Below are 13889 nucleotides of genomic sequence, written 5' to 3' on the forward strand. Positions count from 1 at the left end.
ATGCACTTCGAACCAGTGAGGGAGCGTGATGGAAAGGTGGTGCTGTGGAGGGCCGATCCTTCGCGCTGCATCGTCACCGACCACTACCGCCGCAACTGGACCTGCGTCTCAGAATTCGAGGTGCGCTCCGACGACGTGTGGGTCGTCTCATTCCCCAAGTGTGGTGAGTAATCCATCACTCAATACATTTACAGATCTCGCCATGTGACCAAGCATTTAGTTACACACGAGTGAAATGTGCAATCGAGGCTTGTTGATGGACCCCGTCTTAATGGCATAACTCTGGATTAGAAGTAGGGGTGAAGGTCCCGCATCTACATACACACACATACTCTGCAAGCCACCACACGGTGAATGGTGGAGTGTACCTTCTACCACTGTTAGCCATTCTCTTTTTCGTGATACTTGAATACCGTCGTAATGAGTATTGTTGCAAAAGGTTTCGCGAATAGGGGCAGCTGATGTCGACATATTGTCACGTTTCGGGTGACAGCCATTCAGCCATTTTCATGGGGCTTTTACACATGAGATTGCTGGTACACGGCGCCAATTTTACACCCAAAATAAGCTTTTGCTGCATTACCGCCCTTTCTCGAGTTCAACGCCCCTGACGAGTGTTGCTTCATCTGAGACACGCACACCCACGTGTGATCGTGATGTTGCATGCACCCACTATTTTTCTGCAACACCTAGAGTCTCTCTTCAAAGACATTGACCATTCTCGACATCAAATTAGCACAGCTTTAATGAAGAATACACCCGATCACCCGAAAGTTAATGAGGAATTAGAGCTGTTCAAATCCTGTGCGTTCGTTCCAAACGTAGGTCAATATATCGTCTAAAATTAGGCAGGAACTAGAGAAACATTATGTTAAAGTCGTCTTCCGGCCTCCTACAAAGATCTTTTCCCTTCTTGGCTTTCTTGCTGTTTTGAGCTTGTCTGGTTTGAAATGTGTGTGAAATCTTATGGGACTTAGCTGCTAAGGTCATGAGTCCCTAAGCTCACACACTACTTAACCTAAATTATCCTAAGGACAAACACACACACCCATGCCGAAAGGAGGACTTGAACCTCCGCCGGGATCAGCTGCTCATGTCTGGTTAAAAAAAAAAACAACGCACGTTTTTCTAGAGAGCACATCAGAAAGTTGAAGGAATCTGTAAACCGAATTTTTGTGTCGCAGTTGTGTTAGATTCACTTAATGTGTTACGCTTTTTTGTGTTTGTATCAATTACAGAAACATGAGGATGATTTGTTTTAATGGTTATGCAGTGGTCGGTTTCTTCCACTCGTTCACAACGGTTGATAATTGTAAGATGAGCATCGTAATGCGTCAGATTGTGAAACACAACCAGCACCTTAAAGTTAATTCTGCAGCTTAAATTATAATTATCGTGTGCGGCTCGTCGAAATATGCCTGTAAAAAACAACAAATATCTCTGCGTTTAGTATAAGTTCGTTGAAGAATTTCTTGCAGATGTGTCAGATTTCTGCTGTTCAAAACGATTATTTCTCTTCGAGACTAACAATCATCTGCTTGTTTGTAACATTTAATTTTTTATGCGCTTTGATACAGCTGTTTGCTAAACCGTCCCACACAGTCGATACAGCGAAAACTCTGAATATTCCTCCCTGTGACCACAGTACGCATAGAAAGCTGTTACATGATTTGTGCACAAAAGTTTCATCGTTATCGCCCGATATTTGCAAGCTTTCTGTGTCTAAGTTTATGACAAGTGGCAATGTTACTTGTTATACGAGTCGAATTTTATGAACTGTTTCTCTGTTTTGGGCATGATACTGTTGACTGGTTTCAATTGCAAACATTCAACTAAATGTGCAGCAAATTCTCTTTAGAATAAATAAGCACGAACAGGGTTCACATACTTCAGCTGAATGATGAGTAGCAAGTAATGCTACTATGTTTTTGTCTTTTTTTAGTGCTTTTATGTAAGAGAAATGACCAATTTCTGTCTGCACTTTCGACCGGTAGAGCTAAAAAATTGCCATTTTTCTTACAATTACGATGTTGCAAGATAGCGGAACCTATTAAAATTTTTTCATTCAAGTTCTTTTGTTCCTTTTATAAGCACATTCTTGCTTAGACTACTGAATACAGTACATATCAATGGATCCATTCATCTGTTTTCCTTAAATATTTTCGCAAGTTTCAGTTCAGTACGAAATTGAATGTGTGTAAAGTTTATGTACCTGAATAAGAAGTATAACTACACCCATGATTCATGTGGTCATTTACTGAATAGAAGCCGGCTATAACTGACCACTGGAAGCAACAATTATTCTTGTTTCACTGAATATTTTTCACAGCATATTTCTTTCCAATCATTTTTGGTAATATTCTGTGTTTTCCCACAACGAGCGATGTGGCACAGTGGTTAAAAGACTGAAGTCGCATTTGGGAGAACGACAGTTCAAACAGCGTCAGCGTGTCCTGATTTAGGTTTCCTGTGATTTCCCTAGATCGCTTCAGGCAAATGCCGGCGTGGTTCCTTTGAGATGCCATGGTCGATTTACTTTCCCTTTCCTGCCTAATCCGAGCTTGTGCTCCGTCTCTAATGACCTCGTTGTAGACCGAACGTTAACCAACAAACTCCTCATACTCCTCCTACTCTGTGATTCCCCGTAACAAATCCTTCACGTTGACACAATGTTTCAAAATTTATTTTAATACCCAGATGGAAATGTGAACTTGGAAAGTTTACAGTTTTGTAACAATAAGTCTGTGATATTGCTTGGATACCATTCACAGACGTCATTAGACAGCGATAGAGACGCATTCTTGGTGTTCATAAACATTTTCCTAACCTCAGATCACTTGCCAAGTATAACATAATGTATTCATTACCTTCTTCCCCTCTAAAATGGTTGCTAGTCAGTTGAAGAAAATAGTTTTTGTACCACCAGTAACATATCCTCAAGTAGACCTAAGATCGAAAGGCGGATATCTTTGTGTGTTTTGATAGATGTTACAAAAAATTTATATGTGGGGTTAACAGTGTAACACTTAACCTGAGAGTCCACAGCCGTGTTTTTGACACCAAGTGTATCTTAACATGTAAGTTACACCAATAGTACCAATATGTTTACGTATTATTTTGAAAACAGTACAGACAGTTTGGGTGCGGGAATAACGAGCGGTCACAGTCTTGTTTTAGTCGTCAAGCGTACCTCAACCTGTTAATTACACCAGTAATGCCAATATCTTTAAATATTTTGATACCTAGTATAGACAAGTAAGATGTGGAAGTAACATTGTGACATTTGAGTCCGCCCCCGTTAGCTGAGTGGCCAGCGCGGTGGGATGCCACGCCACAGGGCCCGGGTTCAATTCTCGGCTAGGGCGAGTGGGAGTTGTGTTGTCCTCATCATCATTTCATCCCCATTTCCGACGCGCAAGTCGCCCAATGTGGCGTCGAATGCATTAAGTACTTGCCCCCGGCGGCCGAACTTCCCCGAATGGGGGGGGGGGGGGGGGGGGGCTCCCGGCCCACAATGCCGTACGCTCATTTCCATTTTGTGACATTTGAGAGCCCACAGTCGCGTTTAACCTGTCAAGTGCATCTTAACTGTAAGTTACACCAGTAGTGACAATACCTTTATGTATTTTGGTGAATAATACAGACAATTTGACATGGAAATGACACTGTAATATTTAATTTGAGGGTCCATTGTGCCCCCTACTAAGTGGAGTACAAATATCGAACTATAATTGTAAGCAATTGGAGTACAGAGAACAAGATTACCAACTCTGGGGTACACACTAAACCGCTCTTTAGTTTTAATGACTGCTAAAACAGTGGACAGTGATTGGCCGTTTCATTTTAGTGGCTGGCAAAATACTGGGTTGTGACAGATCTACATGAGTATGCGTGTGTGTGTGTGTTTTTTTTCTGATAAAGCTGTGTCAGGTTGCTGTGAATGCTGACGAAGCTGTTTGAGTTCTGTAAATATAACAAAGCTGTGTCAGATTGCTGCAGATGTTGATGAATCTGTCAGGTCTGCAAATGCTGACGAAATGACGGTTCTTGAGTACATACTGATTGCCGTTTCTTTTTAATGACTTCTAATAATACTGGGCTGTAGCTGGGAGATCTCAATGTGTGTGTGTGTGTGTGTGTGTGTGTGTGTGTGTGTGTGTTCAAATGGCTCTGAGCACTATGAGACTTAACTTCTGAGGTCATCAGTCCCCTAGAACTTAGAACTACTTAAACCTACCGAGCGAGGTGGCGCAGTGGTTAGACACTGGACTCGCATTCGGGAGGACGACGGTTCAATCCCGCGTCCGGCCATCCCGATTTAGGTTTTCCGTGATTTCCCTAAATCACTCCAGGCAAATGCCAGGATGGTTCCTTTCAAAGGGCACGGCCGACTTCCTTCCCTAATCCGATGAGACCGATGACCTCGCTGTCTGGTGTCCTTCCCCAAACCAACCAACCAACCAACCAAACTTAAACCTAACTAACCTAAGGACATCACACACATCCATGCCCGAGGCAGGATTCGAACCTGTGTGTTTCAGACTGTTGCGCCTAGAACCGCTCGGCCACTCCGGCCGGCTGTGTGTGTGTGTGTGTGTGTGTGTGTGTGTGTGTGTGTGTGTGTGTGTGTGTGCGCGCACGCGCGCGTGCTCGCGTTGTCTTAGAAGCTCTGTGGTTGGTCTATTTCCTAGAAAGTGACATGGCTTAAGAAGAAGTTGAAACATGTGATTGGGTGACAAATACTGGGCTGTGAATGGGAGATGTAAATATGTGTGTTTTGGCTTAGAAGCTCTCTAATTGGCCTGTTTTCGAGAAAGATGCGTAGTTTAAGAGAGGGGAGGATCATGTTGATGTCGTCAGGCCGCTGTCGCCGCAGCCCCCTACAACGATCCGAGGAACGGCCAATGTGCATATTTGGTACCGATTGCCTATTGCCTTCCTACTGCAGTTGGCTGGTAAACATGGAGTGGCCTTCAGACGTGGGTACGCCACCAAAACTGACCCGCTTGGTAACTTCTTTGCAGGAACAACATGGACCCAGGAAATGGTGTGGCTCATTGGACACAACTGCGATTTCGAGACTGCGAAGAAGATCAATCTGGAAGACAGATTTCCGCAGATTCAGTAAGTACATTGTGATACATCGGCTATCAACCCTTTCAGATCGGAATTGTTTCTTAAGGGAGGGAAGGTCTGTTTTATAGTTTCACACTCTTCGATAATTTTTTAATGATTTCAGATGAAAGGTTTATTGAGATATAAGCACCTAATTTCAAAATGTACTTTGTGCACATGGCTTCTATTTACAGACTAAAATGATTAATTTTGAAATACTCACTGTTGTAAGAAATTTACTGACCATTCAATAACTACCACGCAAAATAACAATAATAACATTCAATTATTCAGTGGAATATTACTACCCATACACCTCTCTGCGTTCTGATTGCCACAAGCTGCTACGCACTGCTACATTTCCTTGACGATATTTTTTTATAGTGACGCACAACAAGTAGCAGTACTTGCACACAATGAAAAGACTGAACATTCACACACATGAAAATGAGGTTTTCATCGAGGGAAAAATTTCTGTTGCAGAGAAGGCACAGTAAAAATTAATGTACACACTTATAGCCGTGGTGTCTGAAATGGTTAAATCAATTGCTCACTTGAGACGCAATATGTAATATATCTACTGTGGTGTCACCGCCAGACACCACACTTGCTAGGTGGTAGCCTTTAAATCGGCCGCGGTCCGTTAGTATACGGCGGACCCGCGTGTCGCCACTGTCAGTGATTGCAGACCGAGCGCCACCACACGGCAGGTCTAGAGAGGCTTCCTAGCACTCGCCCCAGTTGTACAGCCGACTTTGCTAGCGATGCTACACTGACAAATACGCTCTCATTTGCCAAGACGATAGTTAGCATAGCCTTCAGCTACGTCATTTGCTACGACCTAGCAAGGCGCCATTACCAGTTAATATTGAAATTATAAAACATGTACCGTCAAGAGCGATGTTCTCCAATTACGGATTAAAGTTAAGTATTATGTCAACTACGTCCTTTATTTGCTACTATTAATTCCCTTAACTGTTCCAGACCTCGCGCCAGCCTGCGTGAGCTTAAGCGCGTGCCTTTCGGCTTCCTCTCATGGTGACTTGGCTGTCTTGCCAAGTCACAACATCTACTAATACTTTCCAAATGGGATGCCTTATTGACATATATTATCTATCCACTAGCACATTTCGATTGAACAATCCGACACATTCTTGTGAAGTGGTTAAACCAAATAGCTCTTACTGCTCACAGCTGGACATCTGTTCCACAACCTGGGCATACAAGCAAATTCAGGCATAGATAACAATGAATGGAATGTGAGCAAACTATCTTACAAATGACGTACTCTGTTTCTAGACCACTGAGTATGTTCTGCACCGCGTGCTACGGGTGAGTCCATGCAAGGGTCAAAGTACTTCCGCTAACATTCAACAAAATCAGAAAAAACAGTGTTCTGGTGCCATCTTCTAACATTCACAATACTCTGAGACCGAACGCTGACTGTAACAATTACGGCCGATGCGGAAGAGTGATCAAGACGGTGTTCGAGCAACTACTCCAATTCGTCTTCGGAAGCTATAGAGTCCTACGGCTCTAAAATTTATGTTCGCACTACTTCGTACATGTTCGTGAATGATCGGGTGACAATGTGATGCCACTCATTTCTATTAACCCAGATACTTTGATATTACAGAATCATAGTGACACTTTTAATTAATGCACAGGCTCTTCCTGAGATATTCATTAATTTCTGTAATCTTCTTAGTTATAATATAAATTATAAAACATTTACTTTGGCGCCCACAGCAACTGCATTACCGTGACTTGCGCCTGTTGGCTCAAGTTTGTTGTTGTCACCCGCCACTGTGGCACATCAACTGCCATCAGCCCTGTCTAGTATTTAACGAGGTACATCTACATGGGCACGGGTCTGTACGAAGTTTTTCGTAAAACTTTCTAATGCAAAACACATTAAATAAAGTAACAGGGTAGGAAAGTGCATATTCTGAAGAAAACGTCCCACCCTGTAGAGCCTAAATTCGTGTTTGCATTCACTGTCTTAGCAAATAACATATGTAGTGATACCACAGATAACTACTTCTTACAGTATCGATCTCACTTCCTTAGTCCTGGTATTCACAAAACTTGGCATAATTTCTCATGACTACAGGACGTGTGACACATTCATAAGATTCTAATAATGTATGTAAATAACATTTCCTGAAAGCTGTCTTGGAGTACATTTACAACGAGTGTTCAAACAACTCATGTGCTTGGCACCCTCACAAAAATTCCCGTTAAGCTCTCTAAGGTTGTTGAATTCTTGTGGTAGCTTATTGAAAATTGTTACAGCAGTATACTACACACCTTTCTGCGCAAAAACCATTTCCACGTACGCCTACACCATAATTATTCTACCACGCAAACATTTGGGGCTACACTCGTCTAGTATGAGACGTTCCCGGGCGGTCCACTAGGGGCCGAACCGCGCAATAACCCTGAGTTCAGTGTGGGGCGGCGGTAGGTTGGGTGGATTGCAGTGACCTGTTGTGTGAACCCCAGAGGGCTGCGGCAGGTCGAAGCCTCTCCGTCGTTTCTAGGTCTCCGGTTCAATGCATACATACACACGTACATACATACATGCAAACATGCTGTAGCACTCTCGATAATCTGTCTGAATACCTCTTGTAAATTTATCCCACCTAGTCTTTTATAACATGATTTGTGCAAATTTTTATCATTAACGGAGTTCATGGAAGTCTTCAAACATTTGAACCTGCTTGCTACATTCATACCTACACCTCTGTCTACAATTTTCAGCCTGATAATACCATCCACTGCCAATTAGACGACAGCTTGGTACCTCAGAAAACGTCCTTTATTTATTTAAACGTCAAGTTCCGTAGGACCAAATTGAGGAGCAAATCTCCATGGTCATGGAACGTGTCAGTAAATGAAATTACAGTTTAGAAGTAATAACAGATAAAAATAAAATGCTTATGAACCCGAAAGAAGTCAAGCCATAAGTTTAAGTAAACGCAATCAACAATACAACAAGAATCAGCTTAATTTTTCAAGGAACTCCTTGACAGAATAGGAGTGACCCATGAGGAAACCCTTCAGTTTCATTTTGAAAGTGCATGGATTACTGCTAAGATTTTTGAATTATTGTGGTAGCTTACTGAAAACGGATGCAGCAGTATCCTGCGTACCATTCTGCACAAGAGAGAAAAAAATAAATACGTCCGTCCGTCTGTTAGGGAAGTAGTACCATAAATTTCGTTTATTTCCAGTTCGATTCAATACCACCTCATTAGTTACTCTACCTACTTATCTACGCTTCCGTAATACCCAGTAGCATCACATCTTTTTTTCTGTCCTTGTCTGGTCTGCTTATTGTCAACGTTTCACACCCGTACAGTGCTACTGTCCAGACAAATACGAGGGCGAGCCGAAAAGTAATGCATCCAAATTTTTTACTCTGTTCTTAATATCGGTTGACGTATCGCATGCGATGCCTATTACTCTGTCGACCTTACCGCAAGTTGCTACCCTCTGTCGCTACTGGGCTCCGAATTGTAGCGTAGAACACGGCTGTGTGTAAAGTAAGTACGTCGGTGCTTGAGTGCCCTCAGAAAACTAAAAGCACGAACTGGAACAGTTCGTCCATACATGAAGCACCTTCTCCTTCAGCGATACCAGACCACACGTGAATGCTGCAAAATCTGCAACAATCATAGGATACCTCCTAATATCGTGCCAGACATCCTTTTGGTCAGCGTAGCACAGCAACTCGACCTAGCATGGACTCAATAAGTAGTTGAAAGTCCCCAGCAGAAATATTCAGCCATACTGCCTCTAATGCCATCCATAACTGAGAGTGTTTCACGAACTGATCTCTCAGTTATGTCCCATAAAAGTTCGATGGGATTCTTGTCGGTTGATCTGGGTGACCAAATCATTCGTTCGAAATGTACAGTATGTTCCTCAAAAAGTCGCGAACTAATGTGGCCCGCTGACATGGCACGTTGTCATTCACAAAAATTCCATCGCAGATGGCTGCAAATGGTCTCTAAGTACTCCAAGTAGCCAAACATAATCGTTTCCATTCAATGATCGGTTCAATTGAACCAGAAGACCCAGTCCTTTCCATGTAAACACAGCCCACACTATTATGGAGCCGCCACCAGCTTGCACAGTGCCTTGTTAACAACTTGGGTCCATGGCGCCATGGGTCTGCGCCACACCAATGCTACCATCATCTCTCACCAACTGAAATCGAGACTCATCTCAAGAGGCTACGATTTTCCAGTCGTCTAGGGTCCAACCGCAATGGTGACGAGCCCAGGAGAGGCGCTGCATGCTAAGCAAAGCCACTCGCCTCGGTTGTCTGCTGCCCTAGACCATTAAAGCCATATTTCGCTGCACTGCCCTAAATAATACGTTTATCGTACGTCGCACATTGATTTCTGCGGTTATTTCAAGCACTGACAACTCTACGCAAACGCCGCTGCTCTTAGTCCCAAATGAAGGCCGTCGGCCACTGCGTTGTCCGTGGTCAGAGACAGTGCTTGAAATTTGCCATTCTCGGCACACTCTTGACGCTGTGGATCTCGATATATTGAATTGCCTAACGATTTACGCAATGGAGTGTCCCATGCTTCAAATCTCCAACCACCATTCTGCGTTCAAAATCTGTAAATTCCCGTCGTGAGGCGATAGTCATGTCGGAAACCTTTTGATATGAATCACCTGAGTGCAAATGACGCTTTTCCAGTGCACCGCCCTTTTATATCTTGTAAACGTGATACTACCTCCATCTGTATATGTGCTTACCCCTATGCCATGAATTTTGTCACATCAGTGTATTTATGTGAGTTCGTCGCCAGAGAACTACGCTAAGAAATAAATATATTGACCTGGAGAATAAATATATAAAATTTTAATAAAGTTTACTTTATTTATAAACCTTTAAGAGTTTTTACAGAAAAAATAGGGTGCAGGGAGCATTAATTTTCAGCACATCCTCGTACCTTCGGAAAAAAATTGCCATAATTTAAGTTTATAATCGATATTAACAAATATCTCTTTTTCAGAAACGCTTCTCTTTCTGTTGTTAGTCTGCCTTTGCGTCCCACTACTTTGACCAACGACACATATTTTGGTATCCAAATTGGGAAAGCGTACTTCCTTTAGTATCTCATATTCCAATCTACGTTGCCTTGGCATCACCTGATCTAGTTTCGCCACAGTCCGTTACTCTTTACTTTTGTTAATATCAACCTTATAAACTCTTTTCAAGACACTACCCATTCAATTCAATTGATATTCCAGGTCTTTTACCGTCTCTGACAGAATTACAATGCAATCGCCAAATCTCTTATTCTTTTTTCTTCTTGTACTCCATTCACGATTTCTCTTTGGTTTCGCTTACTGCTTGCTCAATGCATTGGATGACATCAGCGATAGGCTACACCATTGTCTCACTACTTAATCAACAACTGCCTCCCTTACGTGTCTGTCCACTATTATAACTCCAGTGTGGTTTCCGTTCAAGTTGTAGGTAACCATTCGCTACTGTACTCGGTCTCTGCTACCTTCAGAATTGAAGTAAATGCATCCCAGTCAACATTATCGAAAGCTTTCTCTGGTATAAACGTAGGTCGGTCATTTTTCAACCTGTTTTCCAAGATGAACCGTAAGATCACTCTAGCCTAGCGTCCACCCGCATTTCATCGGACCCGAACAATCTTAGCCAGACGTGTAGGTGAGATGGTGAAAGCCGTTGTATTTCGCGTGGACTATTTTCCTACTCGCTACATGTTAGGAAGAATTACTCAAAACATATTTTCATTCACTTGGAAAGTTGTTAACGTACGAAATTATATATCACAGCACTGTTGGACTCGTGTGTGCAGGAACATGACCATCGGCGGCGATGTGCCAGACGGGGAACTGGAGACAGTGCAGAAGGTGGCCAAATTGACGCCGCCACGCTACATCAAGAGCCACCTGCCCAAGGAGCTGCTTCCCACCCAGATCTGGACCAAGAGGCCCAAGGTGAGTCCTTGCCATACATCTCTGTGTTTACAATGTCCGTGAAACGATGGGCGCTCAGTTGACGTAATCTGCCATATCATTTACATAATCTATCTGTGTATTGCGTAACTGATCACTATATATCACCAGAGGCGGACTCACCAGAATAAAAAAAGGCGGGAAGCATTGTGCCGTCAATGGAGTAGTAGTAAGAGCAGAATGGGTAGGTTAGGGAGCTCAGTGGCTTAGAACTGGGACTGGGCACTGGATGTCACCTGAGTAACAAATCTGTCAAGAACTCTGGAACCATTCTAAAGCTTGCAAAGTCGACTTTCGTGATGTGATTGCGAAATGGAAACGGGAAAGAAATGCTAAACCAACACCAAACAGAGGAAGTCCGTCGAGAACTGCAGGAAGTTTCTGTAAAAATCTAATGAAATCTAGCGCAATGACTGTGCGCAGGAAAATGAAAACACACACATCCATGCCCGAGGCAGGATTCGAACCTGCGACCGTAGCAGCAGCGCAGTTCCAGACTGAAGCGCCTAGAACCGCTCGGCCACACCGGTTGGTTCAAATGGCTCTGAGCACTATGGGACTTAACATCTGAGGTCATCAGTCCCCTAGAACTTAGAACTACTTAAACCTAACAAACCTAAGGACGTCACACACATCCATGCCCGAGGCAGGTTTCGGACCTGCGATCGTAGCAGCGCTCGGTTCCGGACTGAAGCGCCTAGAACCGCACGGCCACCGCGGCCGGCGGCCACACCGGCCGGCAGGAAAATGAAAAGAACGGGATACAATGCTCGAGCAGGTCCTCATTAGCCACAAGTTTTTACAGACACTGCTCAGCAACGTATAAAATGGTGTAAGGAGAGATGCTACTGGACAGTGAATGATTGGGAATGAGTGATTTGGAGTGATGAATAGCGCTGTAGCAGTCTGAGGGAAGGGTTTGGGTTCAGCAAATGCCTTCAAAACTTTATCTGCTGTCATGTGTAATGACGAAAGTTAGGTATGGTCTGGAGAAAGTGGTGTAATGGTTTGGGGGTGTTTTGATCTCTCAACTACGAGGTTATCAGCGCCTGCAAAAATTTTCAATCTTTTCGCTGTCCAGTCTCGCCATCTTCCCGAATGATGATGAAATGATGAGGACAGCACAACAGGTGGATAAAACCGCCACCCGGCTGGGTATCGAACCTGGGACCCCGTGACCCAGAGGCAGCAACGCTAGCCACTAGCGCACGAGCTCTGGACAGGAGTGTTTTTCGTGGTTAGGGTATCGTCCCCTTATTTTACTTTAAAAAAGGCTAAATGCGGATGGATAGGAATACTATTTACAGATTTTTATACTGTGTACAGTAGAGGAACAGTTTGGAAACGATGACTTACGTATCGGCATGACATTGTAGTCTGTAACAAAGTAGCCTCTGTGGGGCAATGCTGTGTGGACAACAACATTCCTGATGCCCGGAGTCCCGACCTGAACGCAACGGAACGCCTATGGGACGAGGTAGAACGTCTGCTTCGCTCAAGACCACAGCATCCAACATCACTACCTTGTCCAGTTTTGGGTCTGGAGAATTCCCTCACAGATATTCAGGCACCTCATTGAACGTGTGCCTAGCATAGTTCATGTCACCGTAAAGGTATTAATGACCACTAATAGTTGTCCAGATACTATTAATCAGATAGTGTACATACAGCACACAGCAGAGTTCTTATCACCCTATCCTAGAGTAAGCCATATGCTATCCTGAATCCTAATGATGTTTAGAAGTTAGACGTTCTAAGTCAATATCTTTTCACTGGAGTACTGAAAAAGGTTAGTCACATACACAGAAGATCAATCAAAGAAAAATAAAGTCGGCCATAAAATGTCAGAGGGAAATTTCAAAGTAGTAAAAATGTAATACAGTGGACAACATTGCTTACTAAAATACTGATAATGTAAAATGAAGTACATGGGTCCTCTGGAAATTATGTATCAGTCTCCACATAACCAATCGACAACATTACCTAACAATAAATATTTCTTCTTTTTCTGTACCGTTTTTCTGAAGTAGTCAAGCCATGGGAAATACTTTTAATTACATTTTCCCTACCTCGACTACTAAATGTCACTAGAGGCGGGCTCTCTTTATTCAATGATTGGAGTAGTTAGTGATTTCTCTACCCTCTAAAGCGCAGTTGATAAGGAGATTTTTGGTTCCTCATTTGGCTCTTCAAATAATGGCATCTCATACAATCATGTACTAATGAGACAGCAAAGAAACTGCTGGAACTGTACATGACGGCAGGTGAGAGGCAACTGAGGTGGCCACCCCTTTGGAACAACAGGATAGACTCTCCCGGAGCCCAGGCGGAGGATGCGTTTCTGCGCCACTGCCTCTTTACTCTTCATGAGTTCTTCTATGCGATGGTGCACAGATGGAGCATAGACTTTCCGGTAATCAAGAAATACGGCGTGAACCTAAGTTCTGACATTAACTGCCTTCTGGACCCTTTAAATGAACAAATATAGCTGGAACTCGCATGACCCTTCAGTCTCCAGAAGAATTACCATTCGTGAACAGTTTATGTGTTTCATAATTCCATCCTCTAAGCGATTGAACTAGAGGTAAGGAATTTTTCCTTCGATAGTGCTTCTGCATTTACATAGCAAATATCTGTGTCGACGTTTTTCGCAACTCTTAATAATTTTTGATGTTTGTGCAGCATCCCGTTTCACTTTGCCATGTTATTTCACCTGCAGCACTGATCTGGTCGAGGAGGATAAAGCTATTTCA

The 13889-nt window shown here is 43.2% G+C and overlaps 1 protein-coding gene across 1 annotated transcript in view; it reads left to right on the forward strand.

Annotated features, from left to right (window-relative positions):
- Positions 1–13889, forward strand: part of LOC126417007 (luciferin sulfotransferase-like) — a 40388-nt gene continuing 26499 nt past the window's right edge. The window contains exons 1-3 of the mRNA XM_050084895.1: positions 1–163; positions 5025–5124; positions 10977–11118. Coding sequence (XP_049940852.1) covers positions 1–163; positions 5025–5124; positions 10977–11118 — 405 coding nt within the window. The remainder of the gene's footprint in view (positions 164–5024; positions 5125–10976; positions 11119–13889) is intronic.

The sequence above is a fragment of the Schistocerca serialis genome, chromosome 8 (genome assembly GCF_023864345.2).
Source record: "Schistocerca serialis cubense isolate TAMUIC-IGC-003099 chromosome 8, iqSchSeri2.2, whole genome shotgun sequence".
Taxonomy (NCBI): Eukaryota; Metazoa; Arthropoda; class Insecta; order Orthoptera; family Acrididae; genus Schistocerca; species Schistocerca serialis.